Below are 26,529 nucleotides of genomic sequence, written 5' to 3'. Positions count from 1 at the left end.
CGACGGTCGTGGGTTCAAATCCCAGCCATGGCACATTTTCCTTCAGCAAGAAATTGGTCCATAAAGTGCTGCACTTAACCCAGGTGAGGGACATGAGTACCGGCAGGAAGTAATTCTTCAAAAACCTGTGAGCACCGGAATGGGTAGCCAAGATTAGTGGGGGTATTGTAGGAGCGAATTGAGCCCCCCCTAACAATGAGGATATCTACACAGTGTAATTATCTCCTAGATATTATCATTATATTATTTTTTTTCTTATACTTTTCCAGGTACTGGATAATGAATTTCCCAATGCACTTTGACCTCGACAAGGGGCTGGCGGGGGTCATGAGCCAGCTCCAGAAGATCATCCAATCAGAAGGGAACACACAACTCAAACATGTCGTTGATATCTCAAATGTGTGAGTAACATTCTTTTAGGTATTTTTGAAGCACCAGAATGACCGATGAAGATGTTTTGGTTTGTCTGAAATTTGTCTAGATGGTAGAGTAAATAATTATTGTACATCAAGAAATGCTACGGCTTCAAATTTAGATTTCTTTTAACAAATGCTTTAATCTTGATTGCCTTCTGTAGCAATGATACAGTAATCAAAAGACATAATAGCGTAAATCGGTAAATTGCCAATTCGTCCACTGCCAACTCGTCCACTCTCCACATGGTCTACCTTCGTTTATTCTAATGCCATTCAGTCCATCAACATTTCGTCTAACAACCATTTGGTCCAATCATCAATTTGTCTAACCACCAGTTCGTCTATAACCATTTCGTCTCGTAACCAGTTAGCCTAATGTTGCCCAATTAACACTTAATTTGATTAGACCAAATGGTATATGGACTAAAAAGCTATTGGACTAACTGGTTATTAGACAAAGTGGTGAGTGGACAAATTGGCAATTAGACCATGGTGATATTGGATGAATTGATGGTAGACCAAATGATGGTAACGAGTTGGCAATTGGACGAAGTGGCATTGGACCAAATGAAAATAAACCGAATAAATCCATGATGTCATACTATTGAGGGGGGGGGGGTTGAAAAAATAGTTCATCCCTCCTCCCCTAAACTACAGGTTCACTGCTTTATTTTTATAAAGGATTTATGCCAGGACTGATCGTCAACAAATTGGAGTGTTGCATAAGTCAGATAGCTAGCCTGTCAAACATATTTGTCTAATGAATTATGGAAATTTAAGCATCAGTTTAAAGAAAGAGAACTGTGTAATTCCTTATCATTTAGCCTACTTTTGATTTACTTTTGTATGAAAGATTAGGGGTCCATTTCATAAAAATGAATTAATGAACTTGTTATCCTAATTGTGCATTTGTTATAACAAGTCTTTATAAAAAAAATTCCCAGAAACAGAACTGATTTTCTTTTTTAAATTCAGGTATCATCTTCCAAATGAAATTTCAGCTTCCTTTCATCACATTTTTGTACTCACATGTGTGGAGTATGTATCATTATGACTTAACAGATGAAAGAAGAGAGTCTAAATTTTAAAGGGATATGTCATTTGTTAATCATACTTGTGATTAAAATTATCATAAAGCATTGGAAATTCTTGATTTCATTTTTCTGGGATGACTGCATGTAGTCATCATTTAGAGTACAACTTCAGCTCAATATGATGTCAGATTAGATGCACTTTGTTGACCTTACCATGATTATTTGTATTTCAGGCCATCCTATGATTGGATGAGGGTAGTATCGGTGAGGAATCCATCTGTAAGAACCAATAGGAAGGTCTCGTTGGTCTTCAATCATTTAGAACCTAAGGAACTAGCTGATCATCTCACATTCCTGGAATACAAGATCTTCAGAAGATTAAATGTATGTATTTATAATTTAAAAAGATTTTTTTTCAAGCAAAGAATGATTAGACCCGCATGGTCTAAGCCTAGTTTGTCTCTAACCAGTTTGTCCACTAACCATCAAGGGCCCGTCTTACAAAGACTTGCGATTGATCCGATCAATCACAACTTTAGAAAGCCAGCAAAGTCAACATATAAAATGCGTGTTTGCTCAATTTTTTTTCTAGATATGAATGTAAAGCCATAAATTAATTGATTTCCCGACAATTTGGTGTGTTCTCCTTTGTTTACAAAGGACTTTTTTTCAAATTTCCTGTAGAATAAATCATGACACTGATGGATTTCCATAGAGTTAAGATTGATTGAATCAGTCATTCGTAACTCTTTGTAAGACGGCCCCCAGATTACACTCCTTGTTGCAGGATAAGATCAGCTCCCAATCAAAAATTTACAATTAACATCAAGACATGTGATTGATTTAGTGAATGAAAGTAGACTTGCAATGGCCAATAAGTCTGTATGGTTTGATGAACTGTTTCATCTGACAAATTGCAAAATGATTAGAAGATGAGGGGAAAATTAGATTATTTCTACAAACGATTTAATGAGAATTAGGCTAAGTGGGTATTTGATCAAGTGGATTACCAAACAGCAATTAGACCAATTGTTCTTAGCCCTATTTGGTATTAAACAATCCGAAAAGTAGACAAACTGCTGTAATCTTTACACTTAATATATGTATAATACTTAGTTTATCATTTAATTGTAATTGTTCGGGATTTCTCCTACATGTATTTCCTTTTCTTAATGTAATTTTTTGCATGCAACATATCAATATTATTATCTTTAACTGTTAAGTGGTTTGTTCATACCGTAAGTATAATACTTAATTTATTATTTAATTGTAATTGTTCGGAATTCTCCTACATGTATTTCCTTTTCTTGATGTAATTTTTGCATCAACATATCAATATTAATCTTTAACTGTTAAGTAGAGTGTTCTCTATCTATCAATCAATCTTGTCTCTCCTCTCTTTTCTCTTGGCCAGTTTGCTGATCTGAAGAGTTATGCCCTCTCTGGTCAGTTAAAAGACAACTTAAAACTTGAGCGATCCATCGGTCTCTTCAACGGCCTCTCGCTGTGGATAGAATGCATGGTTTTAAGCAGACATACACCTAAACAGAGAGCAGAGGTCATTACAAAGTTTGTACATGTGGCAAAGGTAGGTTGAAATGGTCATGCAAGCAATGCAATTTACATTATTCTTTTAAAAAGTGGGAAGGTTTATATGAATTCGTGGTCTGTGGGCGCGTAGTGGTCGAGTGGTTCTGACTCTCGTCTTTCAAACAGAGGGTCGTGGGTTCGAATCCTAGCCATGGCGTGTTTTCCTTCAGCAAGAAATTTATCCACACTGTGCTGCACTCAACCCAGGTGAGGTAAATGGGTACCGGCAGCAAGTAATTTCTCAAAAAGCTGTGCGCACCAGAATCGGTAGACTAGCTTAGCCAGGGTAATATAGGAGCGCCTTGAGCACCCAGCAAGGTGGATACATGTGCTATACAAATCCTATATTTTTATTATTATGATATTATATTTGAGTTATTTCAAATTTAAATTCACTCCCATGAAAACTGTTAAAGTTGCATTGACATTGTATGTTTCTTATATTTATGCATTTAGATCTCTCAAAAATATTAGGCATTATTTTATCGTGGTTAACAAGAGATCATTCTTTTGTTGATCTGTTTCTTAGAACTGTCCCTGATTGTCTGATGAACAAAGGGGTAACGAAAGGTCATTACTACTGCTTAATAATTATTTTTAATCAAGAATATAGGGCTATAGTACATATATATTGCAACACCCTGGTTATTCTCTTTTTGATCTTGGCAATGGTTCTTGTTTGTTTTTTAATGAAACAGAGGTTACGGCAGCTGAATAATTTCAATACTTTGATGGCTGTGGTCGGTGGTTTGAGCCATAGTTCTCTGGCGAGGTTACGGCAAACATCTGCTCATGTCTCATCAGAAACACAGAAGGTAATGTTTTAGCTTTCCATATTCCATTTGGCACTTAATACATAAATCATCAGCAAAGTTTGATATAATTTGATAAATTCGTCAAGATCCTTATGTTCCTCCACTTCCATTTCTCTCATTAACACCCCCCCCCCGAAAAAAAACCTGGGGTAAAGATCATTTGTTCACTCATCCTCTAAGTTGTGAAACAGCCTTCCTGAAGACATTAGAATTTACCTCCTGAAACTAAAAAAAAAAAAAAACAATATTTCTATTTAATTTTTCGTAATTTCCTTTAACATTTCCTGAAAAGCTTCTTGAGCACTCTACAGAGTGAATTTGGCTTGTCCAATATTTTATTATTATTATGGTGATGATGAACCTGAATGTATGAGCAACTTTGCAGATGACCTGAATATAGAAAGTGAAAAATAGCTTTTAGCTTTTTTCCCTCAAGTGTGACTGTATTGGAGGCTACAAGTCGGTATATTATGTAGTTGGGGATATTGGAGGAACCAGAAAACATTTGTGTGAAAATTTAATAAAGACACATACCCCCTGCATCTTTCTATGCATATGTTATATGTCTCATTTTATTTATGTTGAATTAAACCGGATTTAAAATCTGGAATTAAAATTTGATTCGAAACCTGGGTGACTGACTGAATATCAAAAGTGATTTCTTTATGGTCTGTGATTTTTATTTTAGTACGTTATCATGGTCATGATAATGATCCTTTGATATTTGGTTATTTTTCATTTTTAGATCAGTACAGAGTTATCAGAGATGTTGTCATCGGCAAGTAACTTCAGCAATTACCGTAAGGCTCTAGCGGAGGCAAGAGGATTCAAGATTCCTATCTTGTAAGTACTAATAAAGAATAATATTCCACTTTGTATAGGCGCTTAGGGATTTACATATACAGTATATTATTATCTCTGCTAACTGCAATGGAAAACCCTAACATGCTTTGACATTTTCAGTCTCATATAACATAACATTCAATTTGAAATCTCCGAGAGTATCTGTATTTGAGCTCCAATATTTGTAATTCTGTATGAAACATACCCTGTTCTTGTTGAAGTATATGATTTTTTTAATGCATTGTTATTTTGGGTGTCTCGAGACAGGATTAATATGAAATTGGAACGAGTAATATAGTTGAGAACTTATAATGTATTTTATTTTCTCATGCTCTTCATTGGAAAGAACCTTTTTTTTTAACTTCTAATTTTGTAAACAAATCAAATTCCACTGAAATAAATTGTAAATAGTTTGATGTTGAATGGCACAAGTTTGGCTAAGTCTTATTTGAGAAAATACATGTGACACCCGCGTTCCCACGTACCTGGGGGCGGTACTGGACATGCCAAACCAAATTGCCTGATCAAGCCCAGACAAGGCTCAGGCAGTTGTCTCTCTTGCTTGCTCCCTCGGAGAGCGCAGCTTCATAAAGGCCCGCACCTGGTTAAGGCTGCTGGGCTTCATGGTCAGAGTTTTATTGCCGTCTGCTTATGAGACCCTTTGAGAGACACCTCTTGCGCCATTACAGACCGAGTGCAAACTCTCTGCAATTACGGATTCCTCTTTCCCGGGACATCCGTCGCAGTCTGGCCGCCTAGACCCGGACATCTTTTGTAACGTGGGGCAAGCCTTTCCGCCTCTCTGACCACTGACGCCTCGCTTACGGGCTGGGGCGGTCACTGTGGGGGGGAGATGGTCTTGGTTGTCTGGTCTGACCAGCACATTCTGCTTCATATAAATGTGCTGGAGATGAGAGCTGTTCTCAACTCTTTTCGGCATTTTCGACACAAATTAGTCGGCCAGACGGTAATGGTTTGCACAGACAGCAGATCTGTTGCAGCGTACGTAAATCGACAGGGTGGCACTAGATCGAGTTCCCTCAACAATCTTGCTGCGGTGCTCTGGGTTTGGTGCTGCCAGGCGAAGATTGCCTCCTACATTCCAGGCAGCGACAACCTGATAGCCGACTTCCTATCCAGGGGGCAGTGTCTTCCCTCCAAATGGTCACTTCACCCAGGGATTTTCCAGTGGATCCAAGCCGTTTGGGGTCCTTGGAGATAGACCTATTGCCACAGCTCTCAATCAGAAGTTACCAATGTTCTGTTCTCGTGTGAAAGAAACGGAAGCCACCTTCCTGGATGCATTCTCCCTTCACTGGGGGGTCGTAGTTGTTATGGTTTCCAACTTTTCCCCTGATACCGCAAGTGTTCAGGAAAGTGAAGGAAGATCAGGCATGGCTCCTTCTAGTGGCCCCAGAGTGGCTGAGGAGGCACTGATTTCCACAGATTCTAGAACTGCTAGAAGGGGAACCACTTACTCTTCCTGTGAGGAGAGATATAATGTCTCAGCCTCTTTCAGGATTCGTGCATTGGGCATGATGTAAAAGCGTTAGGTCTTTTTGACCGTGCTTTTTAGTCGGTCACTGAGAGTTTTATTTCTTACTGCAGTAGCGTCTGGTCAAAGATGCAACTCCATCCACGCCTTGTGTATCTCGCCTGGTCATATTCGGTGGGAGCGGTGTGGGGTCTGTCTGATACCTACACCTTTCTCCATCGCTAAGAACCAGACAGCTTCTTCTGGTTCTGTTGGGTATTTTGTAGCTCCCCTTTTGGATCTTTCTTTGGTTATGGAGGACAAGGTTTGGTGCCGAGTCCGGGCCTTAAAGTGGTCGTATCTAGATAAGACCAAGGCAATTTGCAACTGATCAGTTGCTTGTTACTTCGCACGTGCCATTCGCAGCAGCATCCCACGATACCATTTCACGCTGGAAGCAATAAAGTCAGCAGGTGATGACGCTCTCTTTTCTGACACTGGGCCGAGGGCCCACGATACCAGGAGTATCACTACGTCTTGGGCTCTCTTTAATGGAGTTGCTTTACACGACATCCTGAATGCCGTCTTCTGGCACTCTGCCAATTCCTTTACTTCTTTTTACCTTAAGGATGTTCTGTCAGGCGAGGCATTATTTGCCTCTTCTGCGCTTGAGCCAGCGCCCCCCGTGTCTTCATCTCCCCAATTTTTGTGCATTTTCTCATTGCTTAGACATGCCTCCCTTCACTTTGAGTCTGTGTTGGTCTAGCAAATCAATTGAATATATCCCAGTTATTGAAAATACCATGATTTTCTTATTTACGAGATAACTGGATATATTCATTTGAACCCTTCTACCAGCCCTTCGCCTTGCATGGCAACATGTCTCTGGGCTCAGGCTCATAAGAGGAAATGGATGCCAATTTGCGCGATGATCTAGGGATAGTGCGCCTAGGAAAAATTATGTGCTTACTTTTCGTAATTAGAAAATCAAATAAGTATATCCAGTTGTCTCGTAAATAAAATAATGGTAGGTATTTCGTAATTTAAGTCAGTATGTAGGCTTTTGAAGACTTTGCCTTTTTATACTCAATTCCCTTTAAAAGAAAACCACACTAACAAGAAATCAATGTTTATTTAAGGATTTTGTTTTCTGAAGCAATACAAATACACTTGTTCCTTCCTATATGTATATATACCTATGCAAAATTTTTGGTTCTATGGCTTGAATTAATCCTCCTTATCCTCTCTTTCCTTTAATTCCATGTGGCTTCTCCCCCTCTCCTATGGCTTCTTTATATAATCAGAGGTAAGTCTGTTAACATCTTTTTATCGTATGATGAAATTTGAAAAAAAAGCTGGTATTTTTATGGTACAAATCTATATATTTGATCTAGACTGATTTAGATTTCTAGAAGTTAAAGAGATGAAATCCTGTCAAAATGGGCTATAATGATTCTCAGTGACTCAGCAGGGATTCTTTATGTTTTATTTAACAAGTCATTGTGCATTTAGCTCATTTCCATTTATAGCTGTTTGAAGCTAAAAAGAGGACATATTGTATTTGAGAATTGTCATCAACTGTATGGTCTAGATTTGTTATTTCTTCCTAACTGAATTAAATATTGAATAACTTTGCTAATTACTTATAAAGAAATAGCAATTATTAATGTTATTATCATCATCATCATCATTATCAATGTCTTTGTCATCATCACTATTGTCATTGTCATTGTCATCATCATCTTCATCATTATCTTCATCATTATCTTCATCATTATCTTCATCATCGTCATCATCATCCATCATCATCCTCATCATCATTGCTGTCATCATCATCATCATCATTGCGGTCATAGTCATCATCATCACCGTCCACCTCATCCTCGTCGCCATTATCATCATTTTTCCTTTCTGTTTACATATTCTAAATGCATTAGATTAGTTATTAGTCATAACTCTCTTATTGCTTGTACAATTTCTTTAAAACTTCCACCATTCTGTTTTACCTATTTTTATCTCGTCTCTCATAAAATATTTCATGGCCCGGGTTGGATTCCCCTTTTAAATGAGGATAGCCATTGATGCTGATGTATTTTATAAAAAAATAATCATTACTTCCTGTCCAGGGGTCCACCTGAAGGACCTGATCCTCCTGCACACAGCCCTCCAGGACAAGACGGAGGATGGTCACATCAACATGAGGAAGATGGCCCAGCTCTCTGTCACCTTTGCCGAACTCATGCAGCTCCAGAACTGCAAGCCACCTCTTGCCGCCAACATGGACCTAGTTAACATGCTCAGGGTGAGGGAAAATTGCCACCAGAGTCCCGTAACACAAAGCTTAGCAATGATCGTAGACACATTTTTGAATGTTTGATTGCATTGACTACAGTCAATTGTGAAGTTCTTCATTACCCAATACTTGAAGACATAAGCTTTGCCGTCCCATTGTAAAATCCATTGAATCCTTGATTTTGATTGGCCACAGTATTTACCACAGTAGTTTCTCAAGAAGTGGTATTATCTTTAATGCTCTTTATGTATTTTTTTTTATTACTTAAGGCTTCATTGGATCTACAGTACACTGAGGATGAGATCTATGAATTGTCCCTGGCCAGAGAACCAAGAAATTCAACCAGTACTGTAAGTTTATGATTGGTATGAAAAGTCAATTCATGCAATTTGTTTGCCAGTTGGCAGCCATTGGAACAGTAATCATTCATTATTTTTGCTAAAATCTGATGTGAACTCGCATCAAATGAGCTTAAGTACTTGTGAAATTGTGTTTAGTAGGATTCAATCACCATTTTCAACATTTATACAGGAGATCTTTTTTAGAAGTGTACAAGAAATTGTTCCACGTCATCATCATCACAATCATCTTCATCATCACTATCATTACAATCATCATCATCACAGTCATCAACTTCATCATCATCATCACCATCATCAATATCAAAACAGTCATCATAATCATTGTCATCATACATGTTAATCATCATTATCATCTTCATCATCATCATTATCATTTCTACATTATAAGTTTACTAATTGCATATTTTTGGTTTGAATTACAGCCCCCAACCCCCACCAAGCCTGCAGTGTTTGCAGAGTGGGCAGCCGGTGTGTCGCGGCATGCTGACCAAGAATCGATCGCCAAACATGTGACTGCTATGGTAGAGGTGAGTACAGATAAAATGAAAATGGTTAAAGATTAACTTTCAGTGGAAAAAATAATATGATACTAGAAAAAAAAGATGACAACATCATGATAATGTTTTAACAAATTGATATTTAAAAGGGAAAAGGTTTTTAAAATATTTTTTGAAAACTCATCAGAGATACAATTCTTGATGTCCTCAAGAAAGCTGTTCCACAATGCCGGGCATGCACGAGCAAAGGATTATTTCTACTTTTTGGAATTATATGGGAACCAAATGTTGATGAGCATATAGATCCAATTGGCCTGTAGTAATTGATACAAGAAGTTATGTATCAGCTGTTGACTCTAAGTATATATTACCTCACTTCATATCCTCAGTGTAACCATTTTGTCATTATGTAAAAATAACTGCAGGCATATCAAGCATTTTTCTTTAGAATAAGACCATTGAATGTATGTTTCTGTATTTATATATATATATATGATGCAATTGAATCCCCATCCAGCTCCAATTCCATAAATGTTTATATCTTTTTCCCTACAAGTGAGATCTTCTCCATGTTCAAGTTCATAAGAAAAGTTATAATGTTTTTAGATTTATCATGGCTTGAACAACTATTGAGAGGCAAGAATGGAGAGAGGATCAGGCACACCAAAATGTTGTTTATTATGGAATCACATAATGATGACGATGATGATGATGATGATGATGATGATGATGATGATGATGATAATGATAGTAATAATAATAATGATGATGATGATGATGATGATGATAATGATAATAATAATGATGATGATGATGATGATAATAATGATAATAATAATGATAATAATGATGATGATAATGATGATAATGATAATAATAGTAAATTATTGATGATGATGATAATGATAATAATAATAATAGTAATAATGATGATGATGATGATGATGATGATAATGATAATAATAATAATAGTAATAATAATGATGATGATGATGATGATAATGATAATAATAATAATAGTAATAATGATGATGATGATAATGATAATAATAATAATAGTAATAATGATGATGATGCTGATGATGATAATGATAATAATAATAATAATGATGATGATGATGATGATAATAATGATAATAATAATGATAATAATGATGATGATGATGATAATAATGATAATGATAATAATAGTAATAATGATGATGATGATGATGATAATGATAATAATAATAATAGTAATGATGATGATGATGATGATGATGATAATGATAATAGTAATAATAATGATGATGATGATGATAATAATGATAATAATAATAATAGTAATGATGATGATGATGATGATGATGATAATGATAATAATAATAATAGTAATAATGATGATGATGATGATAATGATGATGATGATGATGATGATGATGATGATGATAATAATGATAGTAATAATAATAATGATGATAATGATGATGATGATAATGATGATGATAATAATAATGATGATGATGATGATGATGATAATGATAATAATAATAATAATAATAATGACGATGATGATGATGATGATGATGATAATAATGCAACTTATAAAGTGCCAAATCCACTCTGCAGAGTGCTCAAGGCGCATAAATAGCTAAGAGTTAAATAAAAATGTTTTTAGAAAATTTTTTGAGTCTTGACAGAGGTACATTTTTTATGTCTTCAGGAAGGCTATTCCACAAAGTGGGGCATGAAAAAGCAAATGATCTTTCCCCCCAAGTTTTTGAAACTTTTGGAATAACAAGGAAGCCAGAAGTTGATGAGTGCAAAGACATGCTTGGTCTGTAGTAAATGATGAATAAAAGACTGTATTGTGGTGCTGGTCCAAGAATACTATAAAAAGCGAGCAACAAAACCTTAAAAAAAATAGATGTTATTATTGATCATTATAGAGTCATTGTACACCCCTCAGAATATATAGTACCCTGATTTCTATTGTGGTTCATTGTCTTTATGCAAAAATGTCTTTAGTGCAAAGGGAGTATGCAGTAATCACCTACTTCTGAGAAAAAAACAATTTATATGTCTTCAACTTCCGAACAAAATCAAGCAGTAAAACCACACTTATTACATATATTCAGACGCGAGTCAAATAACAATGTCTGCTTTGCTTGATCTTGTCTCGTCGAAAGGAGTCTCTGGAGCGCTATTCATCACCAGTAGAGGGAGATCTCCGCCATTTGCTTGTAAAAATAGTCGGCCTGTGCCCTAAATTACGTGCAGAATGCACTTTGGGAATTGGTAGCCAGAATTAGGTTGCATCCATATAAGGTCACCTACAATAAGAAGAATCCTTATATCTGAATTATCATCCCTTTGTCAAAATGCTTTGAAATGGATTATGAAATAGCAAACTATAGCATTGGGCATAGTGCATTTTGTAGATGTATTTTTCTATGATTTAGATGTATTTTTCTTCCACTTGTGTTGAATTAGGAAATGTGAAAAATTAATTTGTATGTTTAAGATTTACTTCAGTGTAAATCCTTATAAACTTTTTTTTTATTTTTCCAAATATGTAATGGTTGTAATAATAATAATAATAATAAAATCATGAAAGTTGAAGAACATTCATCATGTTAATAATCAAGGAGTAGTGAAATGTTAGAATGCTTTCATCATGTAAATCAAAGAGTTTAGATTTTTTTGTTATTGGGATTATTTACATAACTTTTGTCTCACCTGCAAAGCAGAGTGAGACTATAGTCGCCGCTTTTCTGATGCTGGCGACAGCGGTGACGGCGTCAACTTCAAATTTTAACCGAAGTTTAAGTTTTTGATATAATATATACATAATCAAGTATTACTGAACATCCTGCCTGAGTTTCTGAACTTTAACCATATTGGGGATATTTTTTGAATTACCATCATAACTCTGACAGTGTATGGATCTAGTTCATAAAACTTGGAGTAATCAAGTATCACTGAACATCTTGTGTGAGTTTCAGGTCACATGACCAAAGTCAAAGGTCATTTAAGGTCAATGAACTTTGGCCATGTTGGAGGTAATTATCAAATTGCTTTTATAACTTTAAAAGTTTATGGATATACATGTAGTTTATGAAATGTGGACATAGAGGTAATCAAGTATCACTGACAAGTCTTAGGTCACATGATCAAGGTCAAATATCATTTAGGGTCAATGAATGTAGTATTGCTTCATTATATGAATGGTATTTTTTGTGAATAATTATTTTATAGTAGTTTTTAAAGTCAGCACTGCTGCTATATTGAATCGCGTAATGCAGGTGAGACTGCCAGAGGCGCTTCACTTGTGTTTTTTTCTAATTGCCATGGTTTTATCTGATGACTGATCTTGGTAGCCCGTAGACAGAAGTACATTCAGTTAAAAAGGCACAAATGTTTTTACTTTATAAGTCCATCAAGAGAACACATTTACAATGAAATAATACTCTGAGGTTTTCTTTTCTATTTCTCCTGTTTGATTTCTCATTTATAGGCTGTGTTCAAGAATTATGACTTGGACAAGGATGGCTTAATTACATACTCCGAGTTCCAGAGTATAGCGACCAGCAATTTCCCTTTTATGGACTCCTTTTGTGTGCTTGATGCAGATCGGTAAGGACTTCTTGTTGGTAATTCTTGTTGGTAATTTATTAGCCATCAGTGCAATTTCATTTCTCAGTACATGTGCAGCTCTCATTTTTGGGGTGTAAACTTTGAAAGCTGATAATTTTTATTATGACTTATAATTTTCCTATTTGATCAATGAGTATCGATTTAATTTATTTATGACATACTTTGTTACATATATGTCTATTTTTAAATTTGTTTGTAGTACTAAGTTATTTTTACTTTGTTATTGATGATTTTGTTTGAAATGTTAACTTTTGCAATTCGGCTTTTGCTGCAAAGAAAGTATTTTCAATAAACTTTTGAATTGAAATGAATGACAGCAAGGATATAATTGATTGCTTCAATGGCCCGATAAGATAATTTTGGGAACACAGAAGGCCTTTCTATTCTTTCTTTCCTAATATAAAACCCTTGAAACCAGATGAATTTATACAAAAGAGGAAAATCAAAGAAATGGATTAATGAAAGTTTGAGAAAGATTGTATGAATAATAAGAACGTTATCAGTGTGTCACAATCAATGGTATATTTACCTGTTTCAATCTTTCACTTGAGATGCTACAAGCTTTCTCAGACTTTCCTCATGATCTTTGATATGGTGAATGGTTGATTTCAAGTCCGGTGTTGGCGTTGGTGTCGGTGTTAGTGTTGGAATTTGGATTGCTTCCCCTAGCTCCAAAACTTATTCTGAGTTTGTAAAACTGGTCCAGATCACATTCTTGACATCTCAACAACCAGTGAGTGACTTTTCAGAAGCATCTTCATTCTATGTTTGGGTGTTATACTCGTGTAAAAATGGACCTAACACCAACATCAAAAGGTCAACACTGAACTTGAAATCACCCATTATCTTCAATAATGAGTTATTATCCTAGACTATGTTCATAATGCTAGATTCCTTAGTCTTCAAGCAGTAGGTCTACTTCTCAGATAGTCTAGTACCACATGGGCTAAACCCTGTTGGTCCAACTTCAATTTGGTCTACACAACACTTGGTCTGTTACCAACTAAGTCTTATTGTCATTAGTGGTAAATAGGCTAAATGGCAATGACACCAAATGGTTAGTAGATGAACTGATGGAAGCCAACCTGGGATTAGACCAAACAAAATGTAGCCAAACTAGAATTAGACGATGTGGAATGAGTCCTTACAGAAAGTAGAACAAAGTTGGTGTAGACCAAGTTGCAATGGACCACTGCTTCTAAACAATGTCTTCACTGGCTCTTCTGTTATCACTCCCGTCCCATCCAGGGATGGCCTGATCAGCAAGCAGGAGATGCAGTCCTACTTCGTGCGCGCCCACAGCCTGGCCCTGAGCACGAGCTTCAAGCACACCTTCAGCGTCCACACCTACTTCAGCCCGACCTTCTGCGTCCACTGCACCGGCCTCCTCTGGGGGCTCATCAAGCAGGGGTACAAGTGCAAGATCTGCGGAGTCAACGCCCACAAGCACTGCAAGGAGAGGGTCGTCATGGAGTGCCGCAGCAAGAAGTCCCTCGGCCTCAACGGCAGCATGATCATGTCGTCCTCGGCCACGCAGTCCCCCACAGGGGGCGCCCTGCAGCGGAGGCACACGATGGACGGTGGGGGTCCCATCATGAATGGAATGAACGGGCTGAATGGGCACAAGGAAACAAATGGCAGTAAGTGAAATAAGCATAATATATACCGGTATTGGGGCAAAGATACAATTTTGGAATGTACTTTTCATTTATTGTTATTCATGTGAACGCAAATCAATCTAGATTTTATTTTTCATTATCACTCTTTGTTTAACAGGTTCACCTTAATTTTGCCAGAATATTATTTTAGAAGGTGGTAGTACATAGATGAAAGATGATATGAAATAAGATACATACAATTGAAAGATTAGGATTACTATTAGAGAATCTCGACAATAATACTTACATATTGGTATTGAAGATTTTCAAAATTATGTGATTTTTTCACAATGTGTATCAATGATAATTACCTATGTCAAGACCATTCTATATGAATCAGATTCAGGAAAACACCCTTCATTTTTATGATCAATCTACTGGAATAAATTTGAATGAGTGTTATGAAAGTGAATCACATCATTGCAGTGTTGTGCAATTAAAAAATGTTAATTTTTCCCATTTCCACCATCCCTTAGCAACTAAAACTAAGAACATGTCCTGGGAAGACAAGAGACGGATCTCACTCCGTCAGAAGACATGTCTGATCGAGACCGCCACACAGACGGAAGACCTCATACCCAACACCCCTCCAGAATCAGACAAAGAATCAGAAGAACATGAGATGGAGGTCGACCAGGGGCACGACCATGGTGGAATCATCTGTGATGGTCGACGGTTAAGTGAACTCAGCGAGGATGAGAGTACGAGTAGTTTTGGCGACCACGGAAGCACGGCAGGAAGTGATTCGAGTGTCTTCTTAAGGTCGCCGAAGCCCGATTTGAAAGAGAAATTGATGATGGCTGAAAGGGTGAGACTAATGAGACCTTGCTTTGCTTGAAGTCTTGGTAGAAATTACTCTGAAATTATTTAACACCAGAAATATATTTTGAGTGATGTAGTTAAGAAGAAAAAAATGTAACAAATTTTGCTGGACTCCATTGTGCTTTTAGGTATGTACACTATATCCTTTGATTACAATTGATAGTGCGATTCCTTGGAATATGTACAGCCTACCTCCTATTTGTGGAACCTTTCTAAAATGATTTTGATCTGTTTTCTAGTTCATATGAACAATTGTAATGCCCTCACATTAAGTGAAGTAAGGATGGAGAAAAATAGGGGTTGACGTACAAAAAATTTAATTATTTTATATTGGAATTGCTTATTTATTTTCCTGGTAACATTAAATTTGATGTCTGTCATATCCATGGTGATTTATTTTTCAAAATCTGAATGATGGCTTTACTGATATGTAATGAAATGTGTTATAAAGGTATAGTATTGATCTTATATTTTCAAAGGCAAATGCATTTCATTTCCCCCAAAACTAGTAGACTCCTCTTTTTCTAAAAGTTGAAAAGAAATATATAGGGATGTCATTTTTCAGTCAGACTTCATCCAACATATTTTTGGCCATACATAGAAAAAATCCTTTTCATTTAGGAAAGGGGTCATTGTAGATTATTTTCACACTTTTTAATTCTATTCTATGTGGCATCCCATTACATAGTACCTCCCCCTGAAACCTCTCAATCGCTTGTTTTATTATCGGCAGGATCGGGACTCGCTGCTGGCCGAAAACAACAGACTGAAAGAAGAGATGAAGGGAATGAATATGAAGAACCAGCAGTTAGAACACCAGTTAGAAATGGTCAAGAGACATACGGTGTCATTTATTATTGACCAAATGGACTCGATTCACGTGCAGAAAGACACGACAGTCTAGAGGTTCAGTGTAACCGGGACACAGTTTTTTTATGCAGAAAGACACTACTATCTAGAGGTGGTTCCAGGGGAGCATTTCGTGAAAGGACTTGATGGACATGTTAATGCGACAAGCCCTGTTTTATCCGACGGGTGCTGTAGTAACAGTGCTTCTCAATCAATCAAAGGACTTTGTCAGATCCGAAAACTTGTCGGACAACAGTGTTGATGAAATGCTCCCCAGGACCCACCTCGTGTGCGGAAAGACACTACTATATAAAGGTTGTGACGACCATGACAAACAACCATTACTATTGACAGGAAGATGCCATTGTCTAGAAGTGGTCACCTGAGCTAACAACCCAACGACATAATACTGTCAACAGCTAGAAGAACACTACTGCTTTGATATGGTATCTGCGTCATTACATAACCAGTAATGATAATCAATTAATAAGCTTATTAATTATCATTTATGATAGTGATGATTATTCCAATTATCAATTGGAATATGGACATGGTGATATTGAAACCCTTTATTGCAAAGATTCATCTCATAAATGCCAGTGGCACCAGATTTATGATTTTGTTAAACTCCCAATAATGCAAGAAAATTAGGAAAAAATCAGAAGAGCACCCTCAATGTTTTGAAGAAGGGAGGTAGCCTCACAAGGCCTTGGTGAAAGGAAGATGCTCTGTAGAAATGAGAAGATTGATGAAAATGTTCTCCAACTTCAATGAATGAATACATCCAAAGAGTTTTAAAAACTTGTGAATAACATTGGAAACCAACTTTGTAACTCGGACCGGAATTTTGGGAATCCACTTATTGCATCGAGAAGGTCTTCCTACATTGTAGAGTGAAAGTGAGTTTGGTATCCAGATCGACTCTGAAACTGGAGACGAGACGTTCATAGAACAGCCCCACTGATGACACCTGTCAAATTATGCACATCTTGTCAATGCTGCTATTGATTATCTTGCTGGATATTATTTAATGGATTATTATTGTATGAATCCAACCAGTTTATTTTCTTAAAAACTGTGGGGAAACACAATCTTGTAAGTTTCCGTCAGCTAGCACAAAATTTTGCTACTATTCGAGTGAGGCTTATAGCTGATTCAATGTAGACATCAGAGACTGAAACAGACATTTCCAGGAGGCAATTTCTTTTAAGACAGGTCTATCAGCTGAAGTCTGTCGCTTATGGTTCCATAGGTTTCGGAACACCCTTGTTGACCCTGTTTGAAAGACGCGTACCGGTGTCGACCACCATCAGTCCTACGGTGAGACCTACTGTTCAACACTGCAAAAGCAAATAAGATTGACCACATTTTCGTGTTCTACTAGAACATAACTTATCTTATGCATATTCTTCGATGCCTTGTACATAAGACGACGACGAAAGCATTCAGTGTCCTAAAGAATGTCTTGACTTGTGGCATATCTAAACCAAGTGCTTTGAAAACTAGAAGAAAAACAACGGATGGTGATACAGTCACAAGCCGGAGAGACACCTTTACTTTATTTTGCTCTCAAATTACCAACAAAGACATGAGCTATTGTCCAAATGTCAATTGCCAATACATCGACGAGTGGTAGGAACATATATGTTTGGATGAAGAATTTTTTGTGGCCCATATGGGAAAATTCAGTATCTTGCAACAGTAACTGGATCTACGTAGCCTGCGAAAGAGATGTATTTTAAAAAGCTAGAAAAACACCACAATGGCTCTTAACAACAATAAGAGATGTCTCAAGATATGCATGAGTAAAACATTCTTCCCACAACAATAGCAGTTGGTTGCACAATGAGGCTGTCAAATGTTCCATATTTATTTGATTCTCTTTGAAATTAAATAATTCCTGACAAGACTAGGTTTTTGTAAGATTTATTTTTCTCATTCTAGATGCTGCAGTATGAAATGGTGGCATTTTATGCTCAATTAAAGAAGTGAATTCATGTAAATATATCTTACCTCGTAAGCAAGGAATAAGTACTGCTGAACACAGAGGAAACAGAAAGTCTCAAAGTATGTTTTTTTTTATATTAACTTATTAGATGATCACTTTATTCTATATCTATTTTTGATGGAATATGTTCTTTCTTTGCTTGAGACAAACAGGGAACAAATTATTTTGTGTAGGAGCATTCATCACACTCACACACACATTCTTGTATTTGAAATTGCTGCTAAATGGGGCGGCTATAACAAAAACTCCTGAATAACCACATGGAGGTCGGGGACACACACTCCCGTGTTCTTCATGCATGTGAGGACCTTTGTGTATGTGCATGGGAATTCACTTTGGGTCATTTCTAACATTCTAAAGCACCATCTGACATTCAGTTAGCAGCCATTAGAGTAGCCAAAAAACAGTGATTTTCCCCATTTTCGGAAACATCCTCAGTTCGATAGTGGAGAGTCAAACTGCGTCTCTTATGGTTATAACACAATGACAGATGCACACAACGCTCGTTGTACACAGCTGAATTGGGTGATCATGAATAGGAATTCTCACAAAGTCACTTCTGCATTTTTTGGTTAACGCGCTGCATGCATCCACCATACACAGTCTTTTGGAAGTTTAAGAATTGTTTCTTTACAATTATGTACATACACAGCTTGAGTCAAGTCTGAACATATGGCCCACATCCAATGACATGCAATGCAATCTCTTCATTACTGGTACTTTATGAACTATACATTTATTATCTGCCACGTTCTAACGCACAAACATATATCTGTAAGTATTTTTTTTTTTTAAGAAAGTGCTGCATCAGTGAAATTCAAGGTATTTTTGTGCATTAAGATAAATCATTGATGTCCTTATGAATATATCACTTAAAAAGATTCTTGGACAAAGGAATATAATCTCTTCTACATCTACAAGAAAATAGATGGTAGAAAGGGGCTTTCTCCATATTTCTTTATATTCATTTTAAGTTGATGAAATGATTTTATTTAAACATTCCAGCTTGCATGTGCTTCACCATATAATTTATTTTGCGCTTCAATAGTTATTATTTTGTTATTATTCTATTTGATTCAATTATTCAATTTTTAAGAGTCATCCTATTCAAAGACTTGTTTTGCTGAAAGAGCTTGTAGTTAGATTTGTGGGAAAATGTAGGATTTTAAATGATGACCAAAACAAAGAATTGATAATTTTTCATCTATTTTAATACATTTGAGGAAGAACTTTGGTTACTTTGCAAAATAAATGGGCCTGAAGTAGCATTTTGAATGAAGTAATGACAAGTGGACAGATATTATTACAGACAGTAAGAATCTGACATATATATTGACAAGGAGTGTCATATTTTGAAATATACAGTTGAGGCCAGAAGTTTATATACACCCAGGAAATAAAAATAAAAAGTTGGCACTTGCCAAACATCCTAAAATTTACTGTATCTTATAAAATATTTGTGCCATCATGACGAATTTGATATCAAACAAATGAGTATGTCATGCCCCTTCATCACATTGCTTTGTCATCAGGAACTGAAAAATATTAACGCGTCATTTTTCCCTCAAATTCTTCATATTTTAGACAAATTAAAAATAAAAATTTGACAAGAACATTTCATATTTGTGCTAGTTACTTCTTGACACAAACATTTCAGATTACTTTTTTTTGTTCAGTGGTGACATATCATGATAAAAAATGTAATAAAAATCATATCATAGATTTGACATTTATACATTTCTATGAAACGATGTTTGAAAATATACCAAACTATAGAATTCATTTGGAACAAATATTACTTTTTTCTTCTTCAAAGAAAATTCCACCTGAAATATACTTTAATCCCAACGGAATCCCAATCATGTGAAAGAGCTGAATATGCTCTTTTATTTGATACCAAATTTGTCATGGTAATATTCATATATTGAAGACAATAATAAATTTTACGATGTTTGGCAAGCGAACAAATTTCACTGAATAACATGGATGTATGTAAACTTTTGGCCTCAACTGTGTATCAGCAGAGATAGCTAACCCTAAAACTATTTACTGACCAGGACAATTTAACAGACAGATTGACAGACAAAACAAGAATTGGACAGACATCATGAGAGATAAAATTACACATCAAGATACAGACATGTTGATTACACAATTAGAACTGGACAGATATATCAAGAGAATGTTGCATACTAACAGAGACAGACATATTGACAGAGACATAGGCAGTGAACTTGATAAAGCTATCAACAATGTCAGTTGAGCAGACATATTGACAGAAGCAATGAGAATTGGACAGACATATTGACAGACACTTTGAGAAATGGACAAACACATTTACAGAAGGAATGATAATTGGACATACATATTGACAGACTCAGTGAGAAATGGATAGGCATATTGACAACACACTTGAGAAATGGTCAGACATTGACAGACACAGTAAAAATTTGACAGACATATTGATAAGAAACAGTGAGAAATTGACAGACTTATAAAAACACAGTGAGAAATGAACAGACACAATGACAGACACAGTGAGAAATGGACAGACACAGTGTAAACTTGGCAGACACACTGACAGAGACTGTGAGAATTGGACAGACATATTGTCAAACACAGTGAGAATTGAACAGACATATTGTCAGACACAGTGAGAATTGGACAGACACATTGACTTTTGGGAGATACAGACATACTGTATTGATAGATACATTGAGAACTTGAAAATTATATTGAGAGAAAATTACATGTACCAAGAGACTGACATATTAACAGAGACAGGAATATGGGGAGAGTTACTCATGTATATTTATATAGGCTGGCATGGTGGTCATACTGACAGACAGTGACAGACATACATATTGGCAAACAGTCATTGAGAAACAGACAGACACATTAACAGAGGCAGTCAACTTGATAAAGCTATCAACAGGCAATGTCGATTGAGCAGATAAATTGACAGAGGGATTGAAAATAGGACAGACACAGTGAGAATGGGACAGACATATTGATAGAGACAGTGAAGTGGACAGACACAGTGAGAATTGGACAGACATATTGACAGACACAGTGAGCTAGGGACAGACATATTGTTAGAGACAATGATATTGACAGAGGAAATGACATATAACCATAGAAAATGACATTGACAGAGAGAAATGTATTAACAGACATTGTAAAGATTGGACAGATTGAACTAACAGTCCTCGTGCTGTGTGACAGATAAAGACATATTGAAATAATTATAAGAAGAATTTGTGAGGTGTTCTCATATATTATGATGGACAATGACATCTACACAGATGACATTTTAACTGACATGAATAGTGAGTTTTTTGACAAGCATGTTGATCTGTTCATTCGCAGAACTGACAAAATAGCGCAGATATTTTGAATTGAACAGGTATATTGACAAGATGGGCCTATAGAATTGAACAGACATAATAGAAGAGACAGATATAATTGGACAGACATATTGATAGAGACAGATATAATTGGACAGACATATTGATAGAGACAGAGATGATTGGACAGACATATTGATAGAGACAGAGATAATTGGAAAGACATATTGATAGAGACAGAGATAATTGGACAGACATAGAGACAGAGATAATTGGACAGACATATTGATAGAGACAGATATAATTGGACAGACATATTGATAGAGACAGATATAATTGGACAGACATATTGATAGAGATAGAGATAATTGAACAGACATATTGATAGAGACAGAGATAATTGGACAGACATATTGATAGAGATAGAGATAGAGATAATTGAACAGACATGTTGACAGGGATGTATAGAGTTGGCATACATAGAATCAGATTAATATTGACCAACAGATTAAATAGCGGACAAACATACTGATCTACACAGAGAGAATATGACAGACATATTGACAGAGACATATGAAATTGGACAGACGCATTGACAGAGACACAAAGAATCAGACACACTATAAATTGGGCAACTCAGACATATTAACAGAGACATATAGAATTGGAGAGAGGTATTGACCAATACCATGAGAACTGGACAGACATATTGATCGATACATGGAGACTAAACAGACATTGACAGAGATGTTTAGAATTTGACAGACATATTGACTGACGGACAAAGCGGGACTTGACAGTCATGGAAAGAGACATATAAAACTGGAAAGACATATTGATTGACATAGCAAGACTTGGACAGGCATTGACAGAGATGTATAGAATTGGACAGACATACTGGCTGATACAATGAGACTCGGACAGACATTTACAGAGATGTGAAGAGTTGAAGAGACATACTGAAAAACACATTTTAGGAAAGACAGACGTAATTGATGAAACAATGAGAATTCTATAGACATTACTGAGATGATAAAAAGTGAATTACCATCTTGACATTGACAGGTTGAGGCAATTTTATTAGAAAGACATATATTCATACTGACAATGAGACACACACACATTAAGACAAACCAAAGACATTGTTTCCTGGAGGGTGTTTCACAAAGATTTAGTATGACGTAGGTCACACTTAAATGTCGACACATACATGATATGCAACGTGCAATCTTATTGATCAATGCGCAGTAGTGCGTGTCCTCTTTGTATGATCTGACCAATGCAGTCACGCCTTTTATACTGCGTGCAACTAGGTATTTAAGTACGGCTCTAAGTCATACTTAAATCTTTGTGAAACACCCCCAGGTCCCCCAAATTTTTTTTTTAATTAGAAGGGCACATAATTGAATAATAACTTAGATGGGTTAAAGTTAATATTGTTATGGGGAATGAATAGCCAGGGAAAATCACAGAAATCTGAATAAAGAAAAGGAAATAAAGTCCCTTTTTCCAATGTTGGGATATAATATTATTTGATTTTTTGCAAATAATGCCAATGTGACTAATTATGTATCAGAACAATACTATGTTGATAATCAAATTAGTGTGAATTCATTCCAGAAAGAAATACAGCTTACATCCTATGGTTAGAATTTGTTAAGAGAGGCAAACTTTGTTAAACATTCTTTAAACTTGGATTCTTATATCCAGCCCAATTGATTAATTTGCATCAATCTGTATGTGGGAAGAAGGAATGCATCCCGTGCTATATGCATTCATTTATAATACCAGTATATCTAGTCTGTGGCTGTCTGCAGACATTTTCTGGAGGTGGGGGGGGGGGCGGTGGCAAGAATATGTAGAATATTTGAAAATATGGAAGGGAGTGAGTTAAGTCACAACAAAAACATTTTTTTGAAATTAAAATGTAACAATCTCATATACACTTTTTCATTTTCATTTCATTTATTTTCCACAAATCAATCAAAATACTAAGAAAAACATACAACTCATTCCAAAATAGTATTCATAATTACAATATAAAAGCAGATTCTAAGTGGATGGACCTAAAGTAAAGCAAAAGCTTGTTGTGGATAGGCCCTTAACAAATAATTTATGTGTAATCATTGATAGCTACAAATAATTATAGAAAAAATAGAGCTGAGCTCGGAGAAAGTTATAGAAACTGGACAAGGACGAAAACAGAGAACGTTACAAAGAATAGGGGCACACAGGTTACTAGACAAGACAAGGAGGACAAAACAAGACATAAGAGAAAGAAAGAAGGAAAGAAGACCCGTCTTCTATATTGCTGTTCACGATTGCGACGTAAAATATTTTGACAGAATTGATCGTATGCCAGTGAAATAGTAGACGGGTCCTTTGTAAGGGTATCTGCAGCTGTAAATATGAATACATGTAATTCATTACAATGGTAAACATACGGAAATAGTGAGGGGATAGAGCACCTGGCAGACTTTGATTGTTTGAAAGTTATTGGGGCAGGGTAGTTGATCCCCCCCTCCCCCTCCCTCTCCCTCTCCACTTTCTTGCGCGTGCTAAATTGTAAAGTGCTATTCCACATGCATTTGCATAAACCATGGACTAAATTTAACTCGCCTGTGTCAATTCCTGTTTAGATCTTGATTTCCAGATTTAGTAATAGGACCAACCTTCCAAGTCAGTTAACATTTTTACTGATGTAAAAAAAGGACTTGGAAAAATATGGAACTCCAAGAATACTAGAATACATGTATGCAATATTGTAAGAAATATTTATGAGTTTGATTGTGCTAAAAAACATGCATTGCATATCAATACTTATAAAGGGTGCGTATAGATATCGTTATGTAAAATCATTTTTGAGGGGAAAATGTATTTCATAGTAATGTGTTTAAATCTTTTGTCCAGCTTAGTATTTCAAATCTGCCAAATCGGACATGATGAAGTTCATTAGTTTTATGAAAAAATAAAAATAAAACTGCTGCCCACTTTGTCCAACAAAGATATATTAAGATATTCCTATTTGATCAGGGGTGGCATTTGAAGTGATGGAAATGTTTTAAAAATGAAATTGAGGGAGCAATTTATATATCCTTCACGATAAACTGTTAAATTCAGGTTATCAGTTTAACATGAAATTAGCATCCTTAAAATTCATAACTTGACAGATTCGAGCTAAGTGTGCTACCAAGGATATGCCTAGCACTATAGGCCTACAAAACTGACTTTCGGACTATCTGTATATTAGCGGTGGAGAGTTGAATCTATCTGATGGCTTAATGGCATTAAATGTATTTCAAGACATGATTGTATTTAAGAACTTCTGACTCTAAAGAGATGAAATACTGTGTATTTGTTGATTATCTTTGCTTCAGCTGGACTGGGGTATGTTTTTTGAAGTAATATGAAGAGTAACATGTTTTATACTTGTAGAAATATTTCCCCAACCCTTCATCCTTATATTTCTATCAGTCCGCTTGTCCCAATGGTTATTGTATCATGAGGTCAATAATACTTTTATGTTTCTGTGTTTTAGGGTACATGATCTATGAACATAATCTTGGATGTTGCGAGAAACTTACGTTCAATTCCAAATCAAGCCCAAGTCAAGATATCAAGCACAAGCCCTTCAAATAGATGCCAATTTGAATTTGATTTGCGTTCAATCGCAATTCAACTGCAATGCCCCTTTACGTTTGATTTTGGGACTTGCGCTTGAATCTCAGTTGAACATAAAAGTTTATTGCAACGCCCAGTTACCATTTCCTCCTCTTTCAAGACTATGTTTAACTACATTGATTTTCATATCCTTCCCTATTCAATGCATGTATTTGTTTGCTGCTTTAATAAAAAAAAATCACAAATTTGTGCACCAAAGAAAATTCACACCACATGGTTATAGAATAGGCTGTTTTTTAAATTATTACATTCAGACTATAATCACAGGATTATGCATCATTGTCATTATTTTCTGCATTCGAAGTGGGGTTAAAAAGAAAGACGAGTAAAAATAGAGCATTCAATATATTGATTTTAGAGTGTGCACATCATTCCATCAATTTTCAATGCTAATGCAATTTATATGAAAACAGTCACTCTTTCACAAGTCACATTTACAGGAGCTAATGTAAGTTTGATTAAGCTGTTGAACTCCAAGTCTGCATATATGTGGTCTCGAGTCTGTGGAGAATGCATTTTATTGCCAAATCTGCCTACAGGGGGGAAAAATAAATAATTATCTTTGGGTCCTGAAAGGACTTTCAGATTTTGCAATGTTTTGACATCACAAAATCGACACACACAAGGCTGATTAAATGTTATATTACATTTCCTATTTTTGAAATGCTTACTAATTTATAATTAACTCAGAATATTAAATAACTCATTGTATATTGAAATAGATTCCAACAAGCAAGTCAGAAAAATGTTTATTTGATTTGTCAAGTCATTTTCAAATGTATAATTTTCATTCTTTCCGAAATGCTGTTCTTACGAAAGTCATTGATTGACTTTTATTGCAATATTCTGACTTGCCATGCCGTGTTTTCTTTTTTGGATAGGGTGTTATCTTTTCAATTTATATTATTTTTGTACTCCTATATTTTCTCTTATTTTTGTTGTTGCTGGCTGTGTGCTATTCCTGGTTTCGTAACAAAAAGAAAAATTGTGTGTCTTGAATAATTTATGTATGTAAACAAATATTTCAATAAATTGTGTTCATGAAAATTGAAATTAAGCCGTCTGTTTATCGTTTGTGTTTTAGTGTAATTGAAGCATGTTTTTTTCATGAATTTTCAGATGAATATACTGTACATCGATGGAAGTGTGACTCAGGCACACACAAACAATATCAATATATACACCACAGAAATTATTCTAAACA

At 35.7% G+C, this 26,529-nt stretch overlaps 1 protein-coding gene across 1 annotated transcript in view; it reads left to right on the top strand.

Moving 5' to 3' along the window:
• LOC121418401 (ras guanyl-releasing protein 3-like) overlaps window positions 1-19,084 on the top strand; it is an 80,760-nt gene extending 61,676 nt beyond the window's left edge. Inside the window, exons 5-16 of the mRNA XM_041612244.1 lie at window positions 270-401; window positions 1,684-1,834; window positions 2,865-3,038; window positions 3,739-3,855; window positions 4,601-4,698; window positions 8,297-8,474; window positions 8,735-8,815; window positions 9,250-9,354; window positions 12,821-12,939; window positions 14,209-14,600; window positions 15,095-15,426; window positions 16,174-19,084. Coding sequence (XP_041468178.1) covers window positions 270-401; window positions 1,684-1,834; window positions 2,865-3,038; window positions 3,739-3,855; window positions 4,601-4,698; window positions 8,297-8,474; window positions 8,735-8,815; window positions 9,250-9,354; window positions 12,821-12,939; window positions 14,209-14,600; window positions 15,095-15,426; window positions 16,174-16,344 — 2,050 coding nt within the window. The 3' untranslated portion in view covers window positions 16,345-19,084. The remainder of the gene's footprint in view (window positions 1-269; window positions 402-1,683; window positions 1,835-2,864; window positions 3,039-3,738; window positions 3,856-4,600; window positions 4,699-8,296; window positions 8,475-8,734; window positions 8,816-9,249; window positions 9,355-12,820; window positions 12,940-14,208; window positions 14,601-15,094; window positions 15,427-16,173) is intronic.
• Window positions 19,085-26,529: the final 7,445 nt, after the last annotated feature.

This window comes from Lytechinus variegatus, chromosome 7, assembly GCF_018143015.1.
Source record: "Lytechinus variegatus isolate NC3 chromosome 7, Lvar_3.0, whole genome shotgun sequence".
Lineage (NCBI taxonomy): Eukaryota > Metazoa > Echinodermata > Echinoidea > Temnopleuroida > Toxopneustidae > Lytechinus > Lytechinus variegatus.
This window is presented reverse-complemented; position numbering and strand designations above follow the sequence as displayed.